This window comes from Lutra lutra, chromosome 2, assembly GCF_902655055.1.
Source record: "Lutra lutra chromosome 2, mLutLut1.2, whole genome shotgun sequence".
Lineage (NCBI taxonomy): Eukaryota > Metazoa > Chordata > Mammalia > Carnivora > Mustelidae > Lutra > Lutra lutra.
In genome coordinates, this window is record NC_062279.1 from 204681143 (window position 1) to 204705493 (window position 24351).

The following is a 24351-nucleotide window of genomic DNA, read 5'->3' on the forward strand; positions in this document are numbered from 1 at the left end:
GAGATGCATTGTTTTACATTTTTTCAACTCTTGATTGTCTGACTTAATAGAAGACAGCTGGGTCTGCAGATCTGCTTTTCATTTACTCTCATGCAGTGAATTGTTTTGGTTGAAGTCCGTGCAGATCCAGCCTCCCGGAGAGATGGTTAGAAAAGGAAGGACTTACACACCCCTAAAAGATTCCTGGAGAAGTCCCAGGGACATCTGACCGTGCTTTGCGACTGCTTCTTTAAAGTAACTCTCCTAGTCTCTGCTCCCCATTCCTTGCCCTCTGGGGAAGAGCCTTGGCTTTCCTGATAGGCAGCATGTAGAAGAGAGTGGGTGCTTGTCCATTTCGAAGTTGGGACTCTTAGTGACTGTGCTAGGATGGTGTATAAGGTACCGTTATAAAGGAAAACAAGAAACTGACTTAATGCACATCCAGGAGAGTGCGTCTGGTGGTGGACACGAGAGACAGGGCAGCCATCCTGTAGGGTCCTCCCGGCCATCAGAGCTTTCGGGAATGTTCAGTTACTTGGGCTGGCTATTGAGTATACCGGTGTGTGTTATATTTTCTCTACACGGTAAGGATATGTTCCAGACACATTTGAAGAAAGCTCTGGTTTCTAGCACTTGGGGGAAACAATGAATCTGTATTTTCCTTCATTCAGTTCTTCATTTTTGGGGGGCATGGATCTCCCGAATCTTCTAGGTGTAAGAAACACCTGTTTGGATCCACGAGTTGGAACTGTATCCATCGGTGTCATTTTCCACCTCCAGCTCTTGTGTTAACACAAGGTCTCAGGCGTGTGATTCCCTCATTATTGTACAAATAAACACAATGAGCCAGTCTGAAGCTGAAGAGAGGGTCTAGAACCTGGGGCTCTCGGTGTGAGGTGGTCGAGCGATGGCCTCTCAGGCACTGAGCCTTCCATATCTCACTGATCCGGGCCCACAGAGGCTGCTGAGCTGTTCTGCTTTCTGCTAGAAACTAGGCTGCTGCTGTGGTTTCCGAACTGTACTCAAGTTGTGCTTCTTGGACGGGGCAACCCGCTCTTTGACTTGCATTCGCTCCCTCCCTCTGCTGTTTCTCCACAGTCGGCTTCGGGACGTTACACTTCTGTTTCGGTGACCAGACACTGCAGTGAGGTTTTATGTGCAGCTGGAGAGTGACGCTCACGCGGGCTCGGGCCGCTCTCGTCCTCCGCCCCCCGTGGGGACGAGAGGACCCCGGAATTTAGGAAGTGGGCGTTATTCCCGTGCCCTTCCTCAGCAGCCCCTCTCCTCTCCTGTCTCTGTTCCAGATGACACAACGGAAGCCCAGACGGATGGCGGGTGTGTCATTTAGAGTAGCCCCAGCCTGGACCAGGGCGGGAAGCCTTCGAGGGCGTTTAGCTTGGGATCGCAGTGGCCAGAGAGATTTGCACGTGTGTGCGCCCGCTGGCGACAGCGCGGAACCAGGTGGCCGGGAGGGTCTTTGGAAGGCAGCGTGTTCGGTGGGAGAGAAATTCAGGCCGCGGGAAAAAGCTCAAGGAAGAGCCAGTTCCCCGTTTTCACTGGAGGGGAAGAAAATGGTATTCAGTGATACGGAACTTTAGATTTACTAACGTTTGATTTTCAGAATGCTTTGCCGTTTGTGCCCGTGCACAAATATTGCTGCCTACATCGATGAAATCTGACCCGGTTTCCGTGGGCCTGCGAAACCCTTGGTGATGGCCTCACCGGTTGTTAGGAAAAACCCAGCAAAACGGGTGTGTGTGTCGGTGCCGCAGCGGCGGTGGTCGGAGCACTTGTTAGAGAGCGTGAGCTGCCAGGAAGCTCGCGTGAAGGAAGGTGGTTGTGAGTAAGACACCTTCGGAGACGGGGTCTGGGGACATGTCCCAGCAAGTGAAAGCGCATAAGCGCCATCGCGCGCCCGTGCCTGCCTCCCTCAGGGTGAGCTTCACGATGAGCAGCGCTGGTCACCCCGAGGTCGACAACACTGGGACCTTTAAAGGTTTCGTTTTTAATATAAACTCGGAATAGTGGACAGTGGTGCTCCGTGCGTATGCAGCCAGTCCGCGTTTTCTCTTTGGTTGTGAAGATGCGGGTGACAACTGTCTCCGCTGTCCCCTGGACAGGGTGCCGGGAAGAATCTGGAGATGTCCTCATCCAAAAGCTGCGTCGTTTTTAAGCAGAATTAAGTCGGTAACGTGGCTTGCTGGTTCCCTGCCCACGGTAGGCAGGGGCACGGAAAATATTTCTCCTTCCGTGGCCCTTAGTCCTGGGAGTTTTAGGGCAAACACGGCCGTATTTGTCTTCGCTCCTCAGCGGTGTCTGGGCGGCTGCGGTGGGCGCGAGCGGTTCGGTGCTTTAGTCCAGTGGCTTCCGTCAGCCTGGCTCGCTGCCCCGTACTGTAGTCCGAAGTGCCCTTGTGTCTTCCGAAGGAGCTCTGGTCGAGTTTCCTCCGTGACTGGTCTTCCAGCTTTGCCAGAGAGAATAATTTCTGCTTTTTAGACGAGCGAGTGAGTGTTGTAGTCTGCGTGGCTGTGGTCTGTAGTCGTTAGGTTACACTCGTTCCCTCTGTGTGAGAAAGAAAGAAATCCGTGTGGGCAGTCGGTCGCGGGGACCCACCTCTTCTCGGGGTCCTCCTCCCCTTGCTCCCTGTTTCCGCGCTCCCCTGAGCCTCTGCTTTCCTTACGTGCCCCCACAGGGTGGTTCGGGGCCTGTGCGCGTGACCTCGGGAGGTGGTGACCTCGGGAGGTGGTGACCTCAGCGGTGCAGCGCACTTGTGCGATGCTGTGGTTGTGCCTTCATGGCCGAGACGCACCTGTCAGTCTGTGGCCTTGTTCATACTGTGGCAGGTGCTTTGGAGGCCGTCAGCCTGGCTTTGGGCCACCCGTACGTGCTGCACGATCCTGAGCAGCTCGGTCTCTGAGCTTCGGCTGTAAAATGGGAATAATAATAATAGTACACGCCTCGGAAGCGATGGTGGGAGCTGAGTCGGATCCATGTAAAGTGCCGGTGTGTGGCGTATGCCTACGGATATATGTAGGAACAGTGCAAGTGCACACGCTTTGTAAATGTTAACTTGAACTTCAGCCGAGTAATTATGTCCGAGAGCAAGAGCCCTGATGATACCTGACCTCACACTAGGCACAGTTGCTTGCCTCGAAGTACTGGGAGGAGACCACACTGAAGCGTGCACCTGAAGCCGGGGCTTCCCTTCTCCGTTCTCCGGTGAGCCTTTGAAATCTCCTCCTGGCAAACACACCTTGGGCGTTTTAGCCCATAACAAATGCCACTCCTGAGTGGTAGTTCTTTGTGGCTGGAGGAGGCAGAGGAAGAGTGTTAACCCTGTGAGAACGGGGTCTCTGCATTCATTCACCTTAAATCTACAGCCCCAGTCATGTGACCTTGTAGTAGGGCTCAAAGTAAGAGGAGTACGACAGGTGTCCTGTCCTTAAGGGATCCGCGGGCTTCAGGGGGCCCGTCCGGTGGACAGCCAAGTGCGGTGCTGGATGCTGGGTGTGACGAGTGGCCCAGATGCAGTGAATGTTTGTGCAGTAGAGAGCAATGGCGTGCAGTTCAGGGAACCAGATGAGGCTTAACGAGGAAGGTGGGATTTGCTTGGAATTTTAAGGATGAGTCGGATTTGACGGGTAGTGTTGAGGAAAGAGGCATTCTCTGTGCAGAAGTGGGTGTGCGTTGAAAAGATTAAGTTGTCCCGCCTAAGGTATTGGTGGTGATGGCCTCGGAACCTGGCATCACTGGTTTAAATACTGGTTCTGCCATTGCATAGAGCTCTGGTTTATTTTCTTATCTATAAAATGGAGCCAACAATATCTATTTCACAGTGTTATGGGGGTTAAGTGGAAAGATTTTTTTTTTTTTTAAGATTTATTTATTTTTGAGAGAGAGAGCGTGCGTGTGAAGGCAGGAGAGAGGCAGGGGAGAGGGCGAGAGAACCCGCAAGCAGGCTCCCTGCTCGGCACAGGCCGGGTGCGGGGCTGGATCCCAGGACCCTGAGTTCATGCCTGAGCTGAAGTTAAGACTTGGCCGCGTGACTGACGGAGCCACCCAGACGCCCGGGTGGGAGGAAGTTTTATAAAGGTCCAGATATGGTACGCGGCACAGAAGTACCCAGTGAACCATTCTGTATGTGACGGTTGTGGGAGGGAAATACTGAAACGCCCGTAGACCACACGTGTAGCCTTGCAGTGTCTTGTTTGCTTTTCCGGGACACACTTGGCATTGCCATCTTTATAGACATTTTCAGTTACTGCTTCTTGGTCGATCAATCAAGGGCAATATTACTCCCTCTCCCCCTTTTTAGTTCTCTGGCTAGAAAATGTGGCAGAGCCTCATCCCTCGTTTTGCTACTCTGGGTATTTGAACTTTGATTATTCGGGTACTCCAGGCAACTTACAGAAGACACCGGTCCACTCTCCTGCCTCGATCCCAGAGTACGAAGCACACTGATGAGGGCTTTACTCTCCCTGAGGACTGGAGCTTCACGAATCATTAGCGAGTTTTCCTGATGTTCCGTGCGCGTGAGTAGCCAGACGACTTGCGGCTGTCACGCTGTCTTCCGAATTCTGAAGAGTGTGTAGGAAGTTGGCTTGAGCAGGAATCCTGGGGGTTGACGCCGAGCCTTATTTCCCTGCATTGGTGGTTGCAGTGACCACAGTGCACAATCCCCACTCCCGGTAATAGCCAACCTCAGTACGCACAGTTGGTGCAATTGTGGCAAAAGGGGTTTAACTCTGTGTAGCCATGATTATAGTAAGATATACAGTCTGACCCTCTTTATGTGGGAGGGATTTGAGGCTTGGATTTTTCTCAAATCCAAACGGCCAAAGTTGCTTTTCTTGTTTTTGCCCGTGTAATTATCACTTTTTTCCTCCTGCTGCCTTTCATTTTCTCTGTGTGAATAATAATTATTCTAATGAACCATTAGGCTTCGGGAGAGATTAAAGGAAGCTAGCTACTTGGATCAGTGCCTAAGACTTTCTTTCACACCGGGGCCCATTGAACTTTCTCAGTTTCTCTTCTGTACAGAATATATGAATTATAGCAAGGACCTCTTGCCAAGCTGTGATTTTTCAAGTTTCGATTTCAGCTTCATGCCTCCCTGCAATCACGCTATCCAAGACCGTCTGAAATGGATTTCTGTACACATATCTAATTCTTAATCTGTTAATCTAGGAGCGTTGAGGTGGAATCCAACCCCATCTCCGAGAGAAGTCTGGGCTGCTGACCCAGCCCCTCTGTGCTTTGTGGGAACAACGGGCATGAAACTGTAACCTCTGCTTTTTCCTGCCCATGTTTATCATCTCCGTTTGAGAGCTAAAGGGATTTTATATCAGATTGTTGTATGGAGCATCCTCCCTGGGTCCTACTTGACTAATCAGAAATACCGTGACAGTAATGATAATGAAAACGCCCCTTTAAGGGACAATGGAGAGGGAGGAGGGGACTGTGGGAACATTCTTCCGGGGCAGCCTGTGAAAAGAAGGTTTGTTTTGCATGTAGCTGATTGGGACAAGAGAGCCAGCATCCCAAACCACCCATCAATAGCAAACCTTTGGGAGTAGAGGAAACTCATAATATAGTCCCTTGGGTCTGCTTTCTGAAGCACACCAAGATGTGTGAGAAAACTCCTAAACCGACTTCTTTTTTTTTTTTTTTTTTTTACAGCGGGATGGATACTTCTGTAATACGCAGTTAACTTCTTTAAGGCAGAGTCTGTTCTGCTGGTGGGAGTATTTATTATTATTATTATTTTTTTTTTTTAGTGGTTACTTGGTTCTATTTTTTGAGAAAGAGAGCAGAGTAAGAAAGAAGAGAGCTTTCGCTTTATTCGAATGGCAGAAATTACAGTCCGAACTAATGGCTCAGTCTGTCAGGGTCTCTGCAAGGTGTGCTTTTTTAATGCTCTAAGGGAAGTTAGTGTGAAATAGTTTGGATGAAACCATTTGGATGGTTGCCCAGGCTTGTAATCTGGGTTAAAACCTTGGCTGGAAGGCAGTTTTATACTCTAGATCCCTTGGTCTCCAGCTCTGGTGAGAAGATAAGTTCGTAAGTGCCCTGGTGGGTAGGAAATGAAAATCTTCCGTGATGTCGCTGCTCAGTGATGGCTCCCAGCTCTCGTCTCTCCACACTGCACACCCAGGGGCAGAGCCTGGGCATGCGTTTAGTTATGTACGGTTTATACTTATCTTCCTAATACTTTCAGGAATATTTCCAGTAAAATGAAATGTGAACCAGTTTTAAAGTCTTAAACCCTCGCTCTTAATTATTCTTCAGTTTTCCGGTTCGTTGATTTCCATGCCCTTCAGATCTCTTTGTTTTCCTGCTGCTTCTCTTGACTAGTTCTTTCTCTCCTTCCCTCTCCATTCCTTCCCTGCAACAGTCTGAATCTTATTTTTATCTTATGACCTGCAGGTTATGATCTCATGAGAGATCCGTCCTCCTCTAGGAAAGCCTCATTTTTTTTGCTGGGGCCCATGTCAGTCTCCGCTGTCCAACCTTGATAACCTTTGTCCTGTATTTCATCACCGAACGTTTTGCACTTGTCTTCTCTTTTCTCTCAATGACTTTTCCCCCAATAAGGTGTAAGTTCCTTAAAAGCTTTTGCATTTCCTAGAATTCTTATTATGTAGAAGCACTGAAATACTTGTGAAGTTTACTTTTGTTAGTGGTTCACTTGCCTTCGTAACTTGAGGGAGATCTAGTTTACTGTGCTTTTACTCATTTGTCTTTTTTTTCTCCTGGAGATTTGTCTTTTGTTTTGAGTTCGATAAATGCTAATCTTACCATACCCTAAAGTTAAACAGGGAATGTTATAACACAGAACCCTAAAATGGCCCCCTAGCCCAGCTCCCTGGTGAACACACCCCACCCATATCATATAACACCCAGAATTTGGGAATATGGTGGGATAGTCACCCCCTGTGATTAAGTGATGTTATGGCATAGCTGACTTAAGATACGAAGGTTTTCCTGGGTGGACCTGACCTGATCAGTCCCTTGAAAGGAACCGACTTTTCTTGAAGAAGATTCGAAATGTGGAGAGGGATATGAGAGGTTCCCTGTTGGCTGTGGAGAGGAGACGGCCACATGGCTAGTAACTATGGGTGACCCCTTGTGTCAGTCCCTGGCTGATAGTGGGCATGGAGAGGAGGACCTCAGTCCTTTAGCTGCAGGGGATTGAATTCTGACAACAACCCACACGAGCTTGGAAGTGGAATTTGCCCCCAGAACTTCCAGATCCAAACTCAGCTTGGCCACCGCCTTGATTTTAGCCCTGTGAGATTCTGAGCAGAGAACCCAGCCATGCCCCATCCAGACTTCTGACCTTCACAACCACGAGCTGATAAATAAGTGTTGCTTCAGGCCCCTGCTCGTGATGATTTGTTCCATGGCAATAGGAAATTAATACATGCCCCCAAACGTATGTCAACAACCCCTATGGCACCCCAGTAGTGTTTCATCCAGGGCTGAGACTAAAACGAAGTAGAACTCTTGGGAAGCCTTGAGAATTTTGGTCAGAATTGTTTCATAATACTTGCAGAGTGATATCAAATGTTAATTTTATGTTTATTTCCTGGGAATGTATTTGCCATGGCTCTGGGCATTTTTGGTATAGCCCCTCAATTTTCAGGGGCTGGAAATCTGTCACTGCACTCAGAGATGTTCTAGACCAGCCTGGGTTAGGGACTGAGTGTGGCCCGAATATGGCAACCTTCAGTAGTCAGGTGGGGACTGAAACATCGCTGGCACTTTTGTTTATGACCGCCTTAGAGCGGGTTTGGATTTTTCCTCTTCTTTTTCAGGGACTACCATTACATGGTCATTACCATAACTAAAATCCCCTTCCATCAGAAAGGGACAGAAATAAATGATATCTTTCAAAAAGGAAGTGGCTAATTTATATCCGGTGATAGAAATGGTGCCATAGGGAAGGAAGTGTCCCATCCAGATTTCATTATTTGCTGATGAATGTACTCAGCAAGTAGAAACACACAGACCGAGCTGCGGTATTTCTCAGCCGGGAAGAACTAAGGAATTGACGTGTGACTATGAGGAGTGGAAACGTACGTAAAAAGTCGAGGGGAAAACTTCCAACTGATAAGGGCCCTTAATAATCTTTGACCTCCTATTCATCACTGTTCTGAAGAAATTTGCATGGAAGCCATACGACATCATACAGGCAGGGCCGATGAGTAACTAAGACATTTGGGTGGTTTTCTCCTCTGCCAGAGAGGTGGTGTGTTTGCCACGGGATCCGGTGTTTGGGATCCCGCTGCGGAGCCGGAGGACTTTCGGATGATTATGACCCTCCTCGGTGGTTTCCTCATTAACTTTCCGAGGCGGCCATGGGAGGGGCTTCTCGTCATCTCTGCGATGTGCAGGGGTGCGAGAGAGCAACTGCAGCATCTGTTTCTAACTGGACGGTGCCTTTCTAAATACTTCTTGACTGTTTGTCCCGTCGCTGCCCTCCCCCAACCTCTTCCTCTGAGCCCAGCAGCGTTGGTCAGAGTATCTGGAATGCACATGTGGGCCTCGTCCTTCCCAAACACAAGACTTTCTGCTGATCAGCACTTTGTGATGTTAGGCTGTTACAGGCATTAGTCACTTTGACTCAGGAAAAAAAAGAAAGAGTCGTCTTCGGAAATTTAAGAAAATGTCTTTTTTGGTCGTTGTTAGTTCTTGGCACGCAGGGAGACTGAATCTCTCAGAGTTCGCACGGACGTTTAGAAAAACATTCTGTCTGTAAGAAGAAAGTGCTTCCATTTTGTACAATTTCTGGATCGCTGAAAGTCTGATTTACTGGTAATTCAGCACTACCTCTCGTGCCCTCCTCCCCTCCCCAACCCACCCCCTTGGGATCCAGGGTCGTGAGCAGCAGCGAGGGGCTCTGTTCACTTCAGATACCCACTTCTGTTGGGTCAGAGGTGCGACTCATCCTGGAGGCCATGTGGGCCATTGCTGTGACGGGCGGTGGGATGTAGAGAAGACGTAGGGAGCTGGGGGGCACCAGTGGAGAGCTAGAACCCCGTGTGTTTCCAGGCTTGGGGGTCAGCCTTTACCCCACAACCACTGTGACTTCTCACCTTCAGAGCCAGCCCCAAGTGTGATGGAGAGAGGGATGGGCCAGGCTCCAGGGCTCTGGCTCTTCCCTGTGGTCCCATATCTCCACCCGGCCCGCCTTACAGGGGAAACCCCTCTGCTGCTCTGTCTGCCTCCTTACCTGAGAATGAGGAGGCTGGAGAACGTGATTATGTCATATGTCACACAGACATGCACTTTGGTGAAGTCTGATGGGGATAGTGCTAGGAGGAGGGGGATATTCAAGTCATGAATCAGCTGATAGACGGGATTCAGTCTGTTAAAGGGTTGGATGGGAAAGATGTGGCTAAGAAAGGTGTGGGAGGTGGTTATTACATCTGGGTGCAGAGGAGAAAAGCCAGGTTGGTTCGGATGTCCTCAAGTCCTCAAGAAGTCCTCACTGTTGAACTCAGAGGCCAGCGGGGGAGCTTATGATTATACAGTGGACTTTTTTTTTCTTCCTGCAAGAGGGTGAAAGCGTATAAATTTGTGTACATTTTTAATCAGGGCTAGCGATATGCATGCTGACCAGTGTTATTCTAGGGGACTGGGACTCTCTGATACCTTGAAGTAGATGTTGCCATTTGACAGAAGAAAAAGTGAGGAAGGACAGATTTAAGTTGAATGGGGGATAGGACGAGTTCCACTTAGGAGATGTTGGCTTAGCAATGCCTGGGCCACGGATGCACAGGGGAGAGGGGGGGATACGGGTTATGACAAGTAGTCATTAGCCTATGGAAAGTCACTAAAGCGGGGGCAGGAAGAAGTCATCTGAGAAAAATGTGTGAGCTAAGCTGAGGATGGGGAATTACGTTAATTCTTGCAATGCCCCGTGAAGTGCTTTATCTTAAAGCCGGCAGAACTGAGGCTGAGAAGTTCCATGACTTCCGCTTCCTGGGTCACACAGCTCAGTAACGGCAGAGTTGTCCTGAGTCCTCTGACTTCACCCGTCAAGCAGTTTCCACTGCGTTGTTCTGCTTTTCTGCTCACTTGTATCACTTCCGATGTGATTTGGTTCTGCTATTAGAAAAATAACTACTTGTACATTTTATTCTATCACCTATCTATTAGCCACAATAAGAATTGCAGGATGACCTCCTTTAAAAGGATTTTTATTATTTATTTGTTACTTACTGTTATCCTTTATAGCAATTTCTGATGTTTAAAACCTTTTATTTATTTTCTGTTTAAAAGGTATGGGGTGGGGGCGCCTGGGTGGCTCAGTGGGTTAAGCTGCTGCCTTCGGCTCAGGTCATGATCCCAGGTCCTGGGTTCGAGCCCCACATCGGGCTTTCTGCTCGGCAGGGAGCCTGCTTCCTCCTCTCTCTCTGCCTGCCTCTCTGCTTACTTGTGATTTCTCTCTGTCAAATAAATAAAATCTTAAAAAAAAAAAATAAAAAAAATAAAAGGTATGGGGTGTTTGTTTTGCAATAACTCAAATATTATGGAAATATAACACTTAGAAAGTAAAATTTCCCTATAGTCATACCATTCCCAGAGAAAACACCCCACGTTATTTTTGCAAGGATCTGGAAAAGCAGAATTTGTTCCTTCTCTGGCAGTCTTTTGGAGAGCCTTACTTTGAAATGACACTTGAAACTGGGGCGGTTACTCAATACGAATCAAGATCTTTTCTGGTTCCTGGTGGTGGTTTTGAGGCGGGCTACCTGGGTTTGTCAGTCAGAGCTGATCTACCTGGCTTTCCGGCTGGGGGGCTTGCCCTTGGATGCGCCTTCTCAGGCCCTGCTTCCAGCTGGGCTGCACTTAAGTTCTTTCCTCTTATGGTTTTCCTCCTCACTGTTCCCTCTTCTTCCTGGCTCTCTCGTTCTGCTGCTTGTGTGAGACAATTTCCTTGGGGGTTTTCTTGGCTCTGACCTTGGGATTTCATGTTATAGATGACAGGCAGAATCACAAATGTTCTCCAAGTCATCCTTAAAGAACGCCGTCCTCATTGGTAATGAGATGCTTCAGACATTTTATATTATGGAAATGACCCCAGCAATGCCTGGCCTTGAAAACATCCCCATGCGGGCTTCGTAGTTGTGGTTTGAGATGTTTCGCATTCCAGAGTTTTCCCTTTTGCATGGGAACTAAGGGCGTTTCCCATCTTCCCACCAACTTCTCTTTCTTTAAAAGAGAATATGAAACCAGTTCGGAATACTCTCTAAAATGTAGTTAGGTAAGAGTGTGTGTTTATGAAAACGACCCGTCAGGCTCTCGGGTACACCTTCTCCGGCAGTTTTGTGAGACCAGGATTTCTCCGGGACTGGCTGGTGCTCAGTCAAGGATTTCATGTCAGGGACAGCATGTTCCTCGGCGAGGCGGCATCTGTACACTCAAACAGGACCTCAAACACAAGGCAGCACCTGAGGCGAGGAAGGGACACGTACCTACTCTTTTCTCCCAAGTGGGCATCTTTACAGGGGGAAAGACAGAGAACAAAGGGCCTATGTCCTATGGTCCTATCTCAGCGTCAGTTAAAATTGGACATTCTTTTTCTTAAGACTTGAGTCTTCATCATTTCTGCCTCCTCCCTTCAGGCCATGCTGGTCAGAAATACTCTTTGTTTCCATCTGATTACATGAAACTTGCACATCAGCTGTACATGGGGGGCTCGGCTCAGTTACTGCCCGACGGTGCTGCAGACGAGCGCTGTGTGGACGTGCTGCGCACTGGTGCCGTCCCGCGAGTTCCTACGGTTGCACCGTGTCCCGTGCTTTTGGGTAGTGTGTGACGATCTACTTGTGACTATTTGACTAACACCGATGTGGCCCCCTGGGCTGTGGTGCGTGCGTTCGGGATGCTTTGTTTTCTCACCTCACCTCCTCAGCACAGTATCTAGCACACACTGGTACTCAGTCCAGTGTGTATTTGTGGAGTGAATGAAAGCGTGAAGAAAGATTTCCTTTTTTCCTTGAACACAGATGATTAACTTACTTACACGGAAGCATTGTTTCCTGTTTTCTTTTGAGGCTGTAAACCCACTTTTCAAAAATCTTGTGGAGGACGGCAGATACAGCTGAAGGAAGAAGTGTATTTAAGCAGGGCAGTTGTAAAGGGTGAGCTTTTTATAACTTTTAAAAAAACTGTCGTCATTATTACAGTCACGCAGAAATGAAAAGTTAGGCTGGAAAACAGAGGCATACACACAGATTTCTATTAGGTTTGGAGTTTCCTAGGATAACTGATAGACACTCAATTTCAAGGGCCATTTAAAAATTGAGCTGCCTTGATTTGGCAAGAGAAAACATACAACCAGGAATTTTTTGCCTTGTGTTGGCTGTCTTCAAGCAACGTGACGGAATTGGATTTATGGATCTGTGATTTCCAGATTCAGGAAACCATAGAATTAGCATTAGAACCAAAGACTTTGTTTAGAGGCTGCTTGGTAAAATCTCTTCATTTAAAGATGAGGCCTTGACGTGGGTCAGTGTAACTTATTATCTATAAAATGAGGATTTGAGAAGAATGTAATTGCTACTTTTTGTCAACAAAATCTCCAGCTCTCTAAATGCATAAAAGTTATTGCTCAAGTTTAAAAAAAATTTATCATTTTAAAGGGGTGAAATCTTTCTAAGTTTAAATGGTAATATCTATTTTTAAAGGTAAAAATTCAGTCTAATTGTTTGCAATATACATTAAAACACGTATCACCTTGGTAACTTGCTCCCGGGCTTCTGCTGGCTGATAAGATCAGCCGCTGGAGATCACCTGATCACACCCACTGAAGCCTTCAGTTTTTAAAATCGGAGAAGGGTTGTAGGTTCATTTTGAAGGTGGTAAATAGAACTCATGCGGGGACACCCAGTTTCGGGAGGCTCTGGCTGGCTTGAAATAGAGGAAAAAGTGAAGAGGGGAATCCAGAATGGGTTCCAGCTGTGGAGGTGCTGATGCCTGCGAATTGGGACGTGATTCTGTGGCTTCCCCCCGCCCCCTGCCCCAACTTTGTAAATGACTTTCTTAATTTAGGGTGAATTTTCTTCTGCTAGAATCTTCTCTCTCTCTCCTCTACTTTTTGTTCATTCTGTTCTTCCCTTCGTGGTTTTTCTTTCTTGGTTAGTCTGAGGGTTTTGCTGATCAGCAGCTCCTCCTGGCATGCGCAGCAGCACTGGCAGAGCTCATTCATTTAGAAGTTTAAAATCAGTCCTCTTTTCCTCCCATCTAATTAGAGAAAGGAAACCCAGGTTTCCGAGGACCTGTTAAGTGCTGGGCGCTCTCGTACTTACTGATTCCTTCACTCCTCCCAACCCCCTGCCAAGTGTTCCGTCACAGACTAAGAAAAGTAGGAAGCAAAGCTGGGATTCAGATCACGCCCATCCGACTCCGAACCCTTTGCCCTCCTGCTCCTGCTTAAGCAAGATTTGGAGTTGTGAAATTTTATTTTATTTTATTTTATTTTATTTTATTTTATTTTATTTTATTTTGAGAGAGAGAGAGATTGAGCGCATGGAGGGGCAGAGGGAGAGAGAATCCCGTCACAACTGGAGCTGAAGTCAAGGGTCAGAAGCCCGATTGACTAGGCCACTCAGGCGCCCCTGTGGACCCTGTTCCATTTTTTATTTTTTTATTTTTTAAGATTTTATTTATATATTTGACAGAGAGAGAGATCACCAGTAGGCAGAGAGGCAGGCAGAGAGAGAGCGAGCGAGGGAAACAGGCTCCTTGCTGAGCAGAGAGCCTGATGCAGGCTCGATCCCAGGACCCTGAGATCATGACCTGAGCCGAAGGCAGAGGCTTAACCCACTGAGCCACCCAGGCGCCCCCCCCCCTTTTTTTTATGGACCCTGTTTTATTTATTTATTTATTTATTTTTTTAAAGATTTTATTTATTTATTTGAGAGAGAGAGATCACAAGTAGGCAGAGAGGCAGGCAGAGAGAGAGGAAGGGAAGCAGGCTCCCTGCTGAGCAGAGAGCCCGATGTGGGACTCGATCCCAGGACCCTGAGATCATGACCTGAGCCGAAGGCAGTGGCTTAACCCACTGAGCCACCCAGGCACCCTATGGACCCTGTTTTTTTTTTTTTTTTTAAAGATTTTATTTATTTATTTGACAGAGAGAGATCACAAGTAGACGGAGAGGAAGGCAGAGAGAGAGAGAGAGAGGGAGAGAGAGGGAAGCAGGCTCCCTGCTGAGCAGAGAGCCCGATGCGGGACTCGATCCCAGGACCCTGAGATCATGACCTGAGCCGAAGGCAGCGGCTTAACCCACTGAGCCACCCAGGCGCCCCTATGGACCCTGTTTTAAAGCAGCACTCAGAATGTAGGTGTTCGCACACATTCTTAAATAATTTACTTTATAATTATTTTAATAATGAAGTCAGCCAGGCGTCTTCTGAAAAATTTGTTGATTATAAACTTCCGAGTATACATTCAGAGTAAAGTGACCCTTTGGGCATGGACAGCTCTTACCTAGGAGGCTCCTGCAAGCCGGACTTTTGTTCCCCTGGTCATGTTGGGGAGCTTTGGCATCCACAAGGTCTTCTTGAATTTCCCTATCCAAAAGCTACTTCTCTCCTCATATCAGCCATAAAGTCATGATAGTTTATCACTTTAATGATGTCCTGCCTCTACTGCTAGTGGTAAATCTCTTCCTTTTTTTTTTTTTTTTTTTAAGATTTATTTATTTTAGGGGTACCTGGGTCAGTTGAGCATCTGACTTTTGGTTTCAGCTGGGGTTGTGATCTTGGGGTCCTGAGATCAAGCTCCAAGTCAGGCTCCATGTAGAGCACAGAGTCCGCTTGGATTTCTCTATCCTTCTCCCTCTACTCTCACCCACCCCCACCATGCTCTCTCTCTCTCTCTCCCTCAAATAAATAAATCTTAAGAAAGATTTACTTATTTGAGGGAGAGAGAGAGAGAGAGAGCATGTGAGTACACAAGTTGGGGGAGGGGCAGAGAGAGAGGGAGAGAGAATCCTCAAGCAGGCTCCCCACTGAGTGCGGAGTTCAATGTGGGGTTTGATCCCAGGATCCTGAGGTCATGACCGAGCTGAAGTCAGGAGTCGACTGCTTAACCAGCTGAACCACACAGGCGCCCCTAAATGGTAAACCTCTTAGAGGCAGGAAGAGAGCTTATCAGTGAGTAACAAGAATAACACCTGGTCCCTGAGTGCTTTGAGCAGTGAGTATTTTGGAATGAGCAAATAAATAATTGTGCCCACGTGGAAGTGACCTGAAAAGAGAAAAATGCGGTTGTTAAATTATTTTATACCATAGAATTAGTCACAAGCCATTTCAAGATGGAGTGGGCACAGAAATCATGTAAGTACAGCTCCTCCATAGACAGATCAGCAAGCGCAGGGCTAAATCAACTAAGGTCTTACTGTTACTTACTTAGTGGCTCCATGTTGGCACGTTCATTTGAAAGAATGGTCAAGACTAAGCCTTGTATTACCGGCTTCGTGTGCCGTGGCTGCAGAAATCAAAGTCTGGCCTTGGCATCGCCAGGACAAGTGAAGACGCAGGCAGAGCTCCTTTGCCAGTTCGAATTCTCAACTTACATTTCTCGTGGTTGCCAAAGAATTATGACTTTAGAGAGGACGGGTCCCCCCCCCACTTTAACATACTGGATTTTGGTAGCGGCTGAAACCATTGTATTGTGTGGGGCTGTCTGAGAAGTTTGTAGGTCATCTTGCCATACCGTGGCTAAGTGCAAGGTCTCTAGAGTCTAGAACCTGACGTCTGGGCCCAGATTTCAGGTCCTCAACTTACTAGCTCTGTGACCTTGGGTAAGTCACTAAACTTAAGTGCCTCTGTTTTCTCATCTAAAATTGAGTTTGGGTCATAATAGTAACTATCTTGTAGAATTGTTAAGATAAATTAACTAGCTCATTATTAAGGCTTTTCTGGAACATTGGAAATGGTCGATGAATGTTAGCGGTTATGATGGTCATGGAATACCAAATGGCCTGACCCATCTTTATCCAATCATTATTTTCCTTGCATTGGTAAGGGATATGTTTGCTGAAATTCTCTCTGAGATTTAATAATAAAGATAATGCTGGAGATCGCATTCTGCAGGATCTGGAAGGTGTGGATATGTAGACATTGGCTATCAGGTCTCCCCAGATGGAGGAAATGGTGTGAATAAACTCTGTTGGTGAGAAATGTGGGCCTGTCTCAGGAGTAGTAAAGGTCAGGGTTGAACTTCAGTGCAAGGTGCCCTGTGGGGAGAAGTGGGAGATTAGGTAGGAGTTTTGAGATTAGCCCATGGTGTTCCTGAGGTGGCAGGCCAAGGAGTCTGGATTGGGGGCCTTTGAGTTCGGAGATCCCTTTTGCAGCAAAAGAGAGAGAGAAGGGACCAGACGGAAGGTGGTTGACTTGGTAGGAATAAAGGGGCGGAGGATACGGTCTTGATCACACTTCGGAATTTATGCAAGGGACAACTGGGTCTCACACATAGGTAAGATAGGGATAGAGAAATACGATTTCGGTTTCATGAACATCAGTTTGAGGTACTGAAGGGGTAACCCAAGAGAATCGTCCCTTTGATAGAGATTCAGAACTAGAACTCAGGCAAAAAGTTCAGTAATCGAGGTAGAAAGCTGAGAGTCCTTTCCAGATGCGTAGTGGTTGAAGACGTGATAATACATGAAATTCCCGAAGACTGCACCCATTGACTCAAAAGAGATCCTACACTTTTGGGGGGAGAGATTAAGGCAAGAAGCAGTAAACATGGTGACATAAAATTCTGGGACGTAGGAATTCAGTTCAGCTGTTGTGTGTGACTTAGAGCCTCTACTTGCTTTTCCTACAGTGCTTTCTAGTTTTTAAACCTGCTGGTGAACCACAGGAGGGACTTCCCACTTCACTACTTCCAGTCACATACTGATGGCCAGTGACCCTCCAGGTTCCTTTAATACTGGGCAGAGAATTAGGCTCAATTTATGGAATTTTAAAATGGCAATATGAAATGTACATATTTCATAGTCCAGAGTTAGAAGACTCTGAAGAAATACATTTAAATTTTAAAAATTTCAAGACCAAACTGTTTTATAACCCTTCATTTTGTATGTGGTTTTCAGTGGGTATAAAAATACTCAGTGGGTGTGTGGGTGGTTTCTCGTGTTTTGGAAATGGTGAGAATATGAGATGCTGTGCGTTGGGTTCTGGGATGAGAGCTATAATTACTGACTCTGATTCTTTCCCAGGATTGGCTCATGGGTGGGTATCTGTTTGATCTAAAAACCCAACAATGCAGAAGCCACAGTAATAAACCCCTCCCCCGCTCCACTGTCCCCCCGCTGCCCCTCCTTCCCCCGGAAATGAAAAAAATTGTTGTGGAGGGGACGAGGGGGAGCGGAGGGTGATGGCTCTTCCCTGCCTTGCCTCCTTTCAGGCCTTTCGCTGACGGTTGGGGTCAGAGATGGAACGCAGAGGGAGGCTGGTGCGGTGGCATCTCCCGGCCTGAGCACAGCAGCCACTACCAGCTGTGGTGGCAAGAGTTCTAAATAGAACCCAGACTCATTTCAGGTCCTCCTCCCCCAAGTCTTGGAGGATGTGGTAAACACCCTAAAATATACCTGCTGTCTGAACCTTTGAGGTCTGGAAACGGAAGAGGCAGGTGGTAGAATTAGGGCCATGTGGTGGTATGAGCAGGCCTGGCCAGTGACCAGGCCTGCTGCCCGTGGGGGCCTCCTGCCCGTGGGGGCCTGCTGCCCGTGGGGTCTGCTACCAAGCTGCTCGGGAGCTGTCGCCCGCGCCATCCTGTTCAAGGATAAGTGCCTCCTCTTGAGTCTCATATTCGCTGTTGGCACGTTTCAAGGAAACTATTCATAGACCAGGCATCTGCTCTCTGTCCCATTGACCTCACACCTGCAGCTGCCACCATGGGACTCGGGCAGTGTGCCGGTTTTTAGTTGTATTTCACAGAATTAGAATTTTAGAGCGGCAAGGACCTTAGCCATTACATTGTTCGTGAAACATTCCTTTAAAGTCACTGTATCGAGGGAGGCCTTTTTCTCGGCCTGGAGAGTGACCACAGGGATGTGAAAATGGAGTCTCAGAAACAGTCCTTTGCAAACCTTCTTTTTTATGAAAAAAAAAAATAGGGTTGTGGGGCTCATTTTCTTACTCAGACTTCAGTATTTTGAATACAAAGAGCATTGGTAACTGAACCAGAAAGTACACCAGGAGTCTTGCTTTCAAGGGGACGTTCAATATCTAGATTAGTTTCAACATCTAGACACCAGTATCTAGTTTCAATATCAGTAACCATGATGTTGTAATGGAGGGACCATAGCTCACCTCTGTTTTCTTGGGAAAGGAGATTTTCACAGATTACCTCCCAATACATCCGAGACACATTCAGAGTCATGGAGGCAGTCAGCACGGTTATAAAATAGCATAAATCACCCAAATTTTTAAGTGTATGAGAACTCTCTTACCCCAGTCTCCTTCAGTAAACGGAGAAGGCCCAGTGAGTGCGGAGCCCATGCTGGGTGCTCTGGAGGCGGAAGCAAAGATGCCCCCAGAATCCTGTAGAGCTGATGGCGGAGGCAGGACCACTTCAAGCGCTGAGGAGTTTTACATAGGTTGCATTTATGGTGGTTACAGAATTTTTATAGTTGTAAAAAGTATGTATCTTCCATTCTGAGGGTCTCAGAGTTCCTTTCTGTGTCTGGAAGAATGTTCTTATTTTATACTCTGGGTTGAAAGTAAATTGAAAGTTTTTCTTGAATTCTTGAAAAAAACAACATCGTGGTGGGGATTTTATGTCACTTAATGCCTCTCTGCCAGCCTAGAAGCGGGCATTTCCCCGGACCAGTACACTTGGAAGCAGAAGTGAGACTCCTTGGGAGAGAGTCTGCTTTGGGAGTCAGTGTGATTTTGTGGGAAGAGCGTGGCTTTGGGATTTTCAGTTGCTTCAGTTGTGTAGAAGGCAAGGAGGATGTGGCTTTAGAGGGAATCTTCTATTTCGACGCATGTCAAGAAAAGATGCAGGGAGAGGGTCATAGCCACGGCCACAGTGCGGGGTAACTCGGGGGGCACAGCTCCTGAATTCTCAAACGTTTCCCTCTGAAATTCCAGAATGAAGAGCTTCGAAACTTGTCCCTTTCTGGACATGTTGGATTTGACAGTCTCCCGGACCAGCTGGTCAATAAGTCTACTTCTCAAGGATTCTGTTTCAACATCCTGTGTGTTGGTAAGTGACTCATCTCTGGCTGCTTAGCAAGGACTCTGATCCTGAGGTGTTGGCAGGTGACTGTCAGAGGGACACATTTCGGGGAAATAGGGGAATGATACTTTTACTCCTCTTCTTTCTCTCATTAGTAAGTCAGGGCAGTAATACACTGTGTAGGTCACAGAGGTACAAAGATTGGGACTTGTATGTGGTAAATGTTTCATGAACTTTGTGATGTTACTCAAATTGGTATTTTTATGTGTGTCACACTGTCAAGTGGTCAGTTCAGTGTTATTAAAACACTTATTTTAACTTTTGGTGGGGTGAGGGACTTAGAGCCTGGCAAGACTGTAGGAAGTTGAAAGAAGGGACTGATGGAAGCACACGTAGAGGGAGCATTCAGCAGCATTTTTAGAATTTATTTCTCAGCTCTCTGACTACCGTGCGATAGAAACCTCCACTGAAGTCTTTTTAGAGGTATAAAATCTGAAATTACTCTAACTTCCCTAATAAACCTAATGTTTATATTTATGGTTTTTAGAGCAAAAGAATGTAGAATTCTGTTTTATATCTGGAGTAAATTTTCTGCCTGAATTACAGATTAAATGTGTGTCTTTAAATTGGAATAAAAAACTGACCTTTAGTGTATTCCTGATAGATCAATGGAAAAAAAATCCAAGAGACTTGATTTATCTACCTCCTCAGTGTGTTTTATTCATATCTTGTAGATGTGCGTTCGTCTAGGCCTCTGGCCTTGGTGTTTTTCTTCTCTCTAGCCATATCCTTTTTAAAGGGAAGGCAGAAAAGAAGGTGAGGAAAATAGTAGTATAAATCTGTTGGTTTGAAGCAGAAATGCTGCTGGGACAGGTGACAGCCTTCCCTTCACTGTTGCTCCTGACGAGTGGCCAGGCTGTACGGCAGCGAAGTGGCTTGGGCTGCATTGTTCTTGCCGTTGTCCTCTTGTCCTCTGGGTATATGCTTGGGAGACATCACCCTGAGACAGACCAGGAGAAGTTACGTATGTGGGCAAGTGGACCATCCTTCGCCTCAGCTTGGCCGAATGTACCAGACTTCTCTTGCCCGAGTAAAATGAACTGAATTTAAAAAGGGTAGACGTTGAATATAAGAACCACCATTTTAAAAATGTGTTAGGGACAGATATTTTCTTTTTCAAAAAACCTGAACATATTAAATGTAGTCTCTATACTGGGGGTTTGTTTGTAGAAAGCCACACTGACTTGTACACTAGACCAGCTCAGTCTGGCATTATGTCTTAAGCGTCGGGTAAGAGAATAACTCGAGAGAAACATGACCAAAGCAGCCAGCTCTCATGCATTCCCCTTTTCCCGACATGAGGCTGTTTAAAATTCAGCAGGGGAGCTCCTGAATGGCAGCTAGTTCTACAGAGTGGCATAAATGAGTTGTCTTTTCTCCTAGGGTAAATGCTCATTGCAGAGCAGGGCAATTCTTCATTAGCGTAGCAATTTGTTGGCAATTTGTTGATTTTCTATTGAAAAGTGCTCTGAATTATAGGCCAATTACTACTCTGGCTTCTCTTCCCTGCCTCTCCCAGCCCTGTCTCCAAAATCAGCTTTAAGAATACATGTGAGAGTTATGCCCCAGCCCCTGCAAGTAGGATAAAGGCTTTCAGTGGGATTGGGCTTTCTGGAAGGACCTGGTTTGACCCAATGTGTGGTGTGTGGTGGGTGTGTTGGCTCACTGGCTGACCCTGTGTACGTAGCACAATTATGATGCTAGTTGGAATTCATCACAAGCCACATCCACACTACCTGGATGGATTTGTAAAGCAGCTGCTATTCTGACTTTCCTGGGTAGGTGATAATACCTATCCTTTTTAGATATTTATTCTGGGCTCATTCTTTTTTTTTTCTTTAAGATTTTATTTATTTATTTGACAGACAGAGATCACTAGTAGGCAGAGAGGCAGGCGGAGAGAGGAGGAAGGGAAGCAGGCTCCCCGCTAAGCAGAGAGGCCAATGCAGAGCTCAATCCCAGAACCCTGGGAATACAACCTTAGCCGAAAGCAGAGGCTTTAACCCACTGAGCCACCCAGGCACCCCTGGGCTCATTCTTAAACAGGTTTAAAATTAGTTTTTTAATTTAATTAAAATAATACATATTTTTTTTCTAATTAGGAGCTCTTCCCTACCTCCTTCCCCCTGCTGCCCTCATTTCCATTCCGTACGGTAGCCCTGTGGAATCCATCTACAAATCTTAACATTTTTCTGTACTTAAAAATTATTTTTGGTGGCTTCAAACAACACTGGCTAATTATCTTATAGTTCTGTAGAAGTCCTACCAGGCTAAAATCAAGGCAATCACAGGGCTGAGTTTCTTTCCACAACCTGTGGGGGAGCGTACGTGGCCTTGCTGTTGCCAGCTTCTAGAGGCTGCCTGCATCCTTCGCTTGTGGACACTTTGCTCCATCTTCAAGGCCAGCAGTGTTGTGTTTCTCTCTGACTGTTTTTGTGTTAGGCAAGTTTCCACAGAGAATTTCAGAAATCCAGTTGAAACTCAGTTAAGAGGCCTCCGCAGCTCCAAAACACGCTGAAAGAGTCCTGCATTGACACCAGCTGGCTCTGGGGGTTCGCAGAGTGTTCTGGAGGCCGTGTCTGGTTCTTGGTCCTGCTTGCTTCTGTGTGGCCTCAGTGCGGGCGGCGGCTTCACGCAGCCGGTGCTGGCCTAGCGGCCCCCGAGGACAACCGAGCCGTTCCTGACGGGTCTCGCTGAACAGTCACAGGACGTCTCAGATGGACCAGGCCGGAGACACATGCCCACGCGGGCCGGGATACGGGGTTAGCTCAGCACAAAACACCACAGGTGCCCCGTGAGGAAGAAGACGTGATGGGAAAGGAGGTTGGGTGTGGAGGAGACGCACCCTGGGCGGATAAACAGCTCCGGCACAGTTACGCAAGTACTTCAGTGTTTTGGTTTTACACCAACACCAATGAGATCACACTGTCCATATTCTTCTGCACTTTTTTTTTCTTCCATGCCGGTGTATCTAGCTGGCCAGGTTTGCTTCCATGACTCCTTAGAACCTGGTTGGAGCCCACATGAGCTCTTCGGGAGACCCGGGTCCTGCGGTCAGCATTAAACATTAAGCATACTTATGCACAGAGGGCAGAACACAGCAGATCCCTTTCCCACAAATAATTTACAGCAAAATATCTATCAGAAAACAACTCTCATTGCCATCTTTCTGTCTATCTATTTATTTATATTATTTAAATTCAAGTAGCCAACATAGAGTACATCATTGGGTTCAGATGTAGTGTTCAGTAATTTATCAGTTGCGTATAACTCCCAATGCTATCACTTCGCATGCCCTCCTTCATGCCCATCACCCCCTTATCCCAGCCCCCCAACCTCCACCCTTCCAGCAACCCTTCTATAGTTAAAAGAGTCTCTCATGGTGTTTCTCCCTCTCTCCTGACTTCCCATTCAGCTTGCCTCCCTTCCCCTATGGTCCTCTGTGCTGTTTCTTATGTTCCACATATGAAGGAAGCCCTGTGATGATTGTCTTTCTCTGATTGACTTATTTAGCTCAGCATAATACCTTTCAGTTCCATCCACAATGGTCCATCTATTTTTAAAGTCAGAGTCTGTGGAGAAGTATTCTATTTGATCAAAATATTTGACAGCCACTTAGAGGAGTACGTGTCATTTAATTGAAGCATATCCATGGTACTTTTCACCTTGTCACCCTACTGTCCATATGTATTTTTTTTTTAAGATTTTATTTATTTATTTGACAGAGAGAGAACACAAGTAGGCAGAGAGGCAGGCAGAGAAAGAGGAGGAAGCAGGCTCCCTGCTGAGCAGAGAGCCCAACACGGGGCTCGATCCCAGGACCCCGGGATCATGACCTGAGCCGGAGGCAGAGGCTTTAACCCACTGAGCCACCCAGGCGCCCCTGTATTTTTTTTTTTAACACACTATGCACGTGTGTGCTAGTTAAAGCATCATTACTTTATTTTCATGTGATAAATACGGGAGGGAAATGAGAATTTTAAGAAGAGAGTTATGATCCTAGTAAGGAAACTGATCATGTTTAACAAGAAAGCCTTGAATTTTAATTTTATTTTGTAGCAAGAGCTTTTAGGTTGCGAAGAGGAGAAACAAACCAGGGCAGTAACTCATCCTGGCATGAGCTAATTTTAGAGGCCACGCATTAAATGTCTGGTATTAGAACCCATACCTGTTGAATCCTGAAAAGAAATGTAATAAACAGGAGAGTAGTGTTCACTTAATAGGGAAGAAAACTCTTTTGGTGTTCAACTGGATGCCAGACCCCCCACCTCTGTCTTGCTTATGACATACTAAATCACCCCGAAAGCTGTACTTGTATTTACATAAAGCCTTTTCTTACCGTGCTGTAATTCTCTAGGGAATCAGAATTATTCAACCTTTCTTCACAATTTTAAATTTATGTACCTTACTCATTTTCCAAAATGGCATTAACTCTGTGAGAAGCTTCAACATTGATCCAGAAGTATGTAAGTTCTTTGAGTATATACACAGACGGATAAAACACTGTAACATCCCTGCAATGAAAGAGCCACCAGTTCTGCAGGGTCAAAGTAAATTAATAGTACATCTGGAAGATAGAAATCTTCCTTGTAAACCCACCATAGTTGTTTTGAGAGAATGACAGAAGAGGAGTAGAAAACATGCAAGTTTAAGATCTTTATAGCCAAGACTATGGTAAGAACAGAAACTGTGGAATTTTACACTTACATCTTTTTTTCTCAAGAATTTTATTAAAAATTTTTTTTATTTGGGTATAGTTGACACATGATACATTAGCTTCAGGTGTACATTTGTATCCCATAGTGCTTTTCCAGGAAAGGATATGAAATGATTTACAGGGTGCAGTGAATGAGTAAATGAATAAAGATAAAGTCAACCCCAGAAAATAAAGAGAAGCCAGGATGAGCCGCAACTAAAGCTATCAGGTCGGTCTGTAGCAGCTCCTTCAGGGATGGATCTGCCTCTCAGCCAGTGGTCAGAGCATGCAACGAATCCGTCCACCCAAGATACTCACTGAGCACATACTACATGCCAGACATCAGCTAAAAGTTTAACGATGACAGATTTATGGTATGTGTAAAGTGAAAACAAAACAGTTGCTCC

At 46.4% G+C, this 24351-nt stretch overlaps 1 protein-coding gene across 2 annotated transcripts in view; it reads left to right on the forward strand.

Moving 5' to 3' along the window:
- The window catches only part of SEPTIN11 (septin 11), a 95209-nt gene that overhangs the window by 25522 nt on the left and 45336 nt on the right, over positions 1–24351 (forward strand). For both annotated transcript variants that reach the window (XM_047719605.1, XM_047719604.1), the window contains exon 2: positions 19101–19215. In XM_047719605.1, the coding sequence (XP_047575561.1) occupies positions 19101–19215 (115 nt within the window). The remainder of the gene's footprint in view (positions 1–19100; positions 19216–24351) is intronic.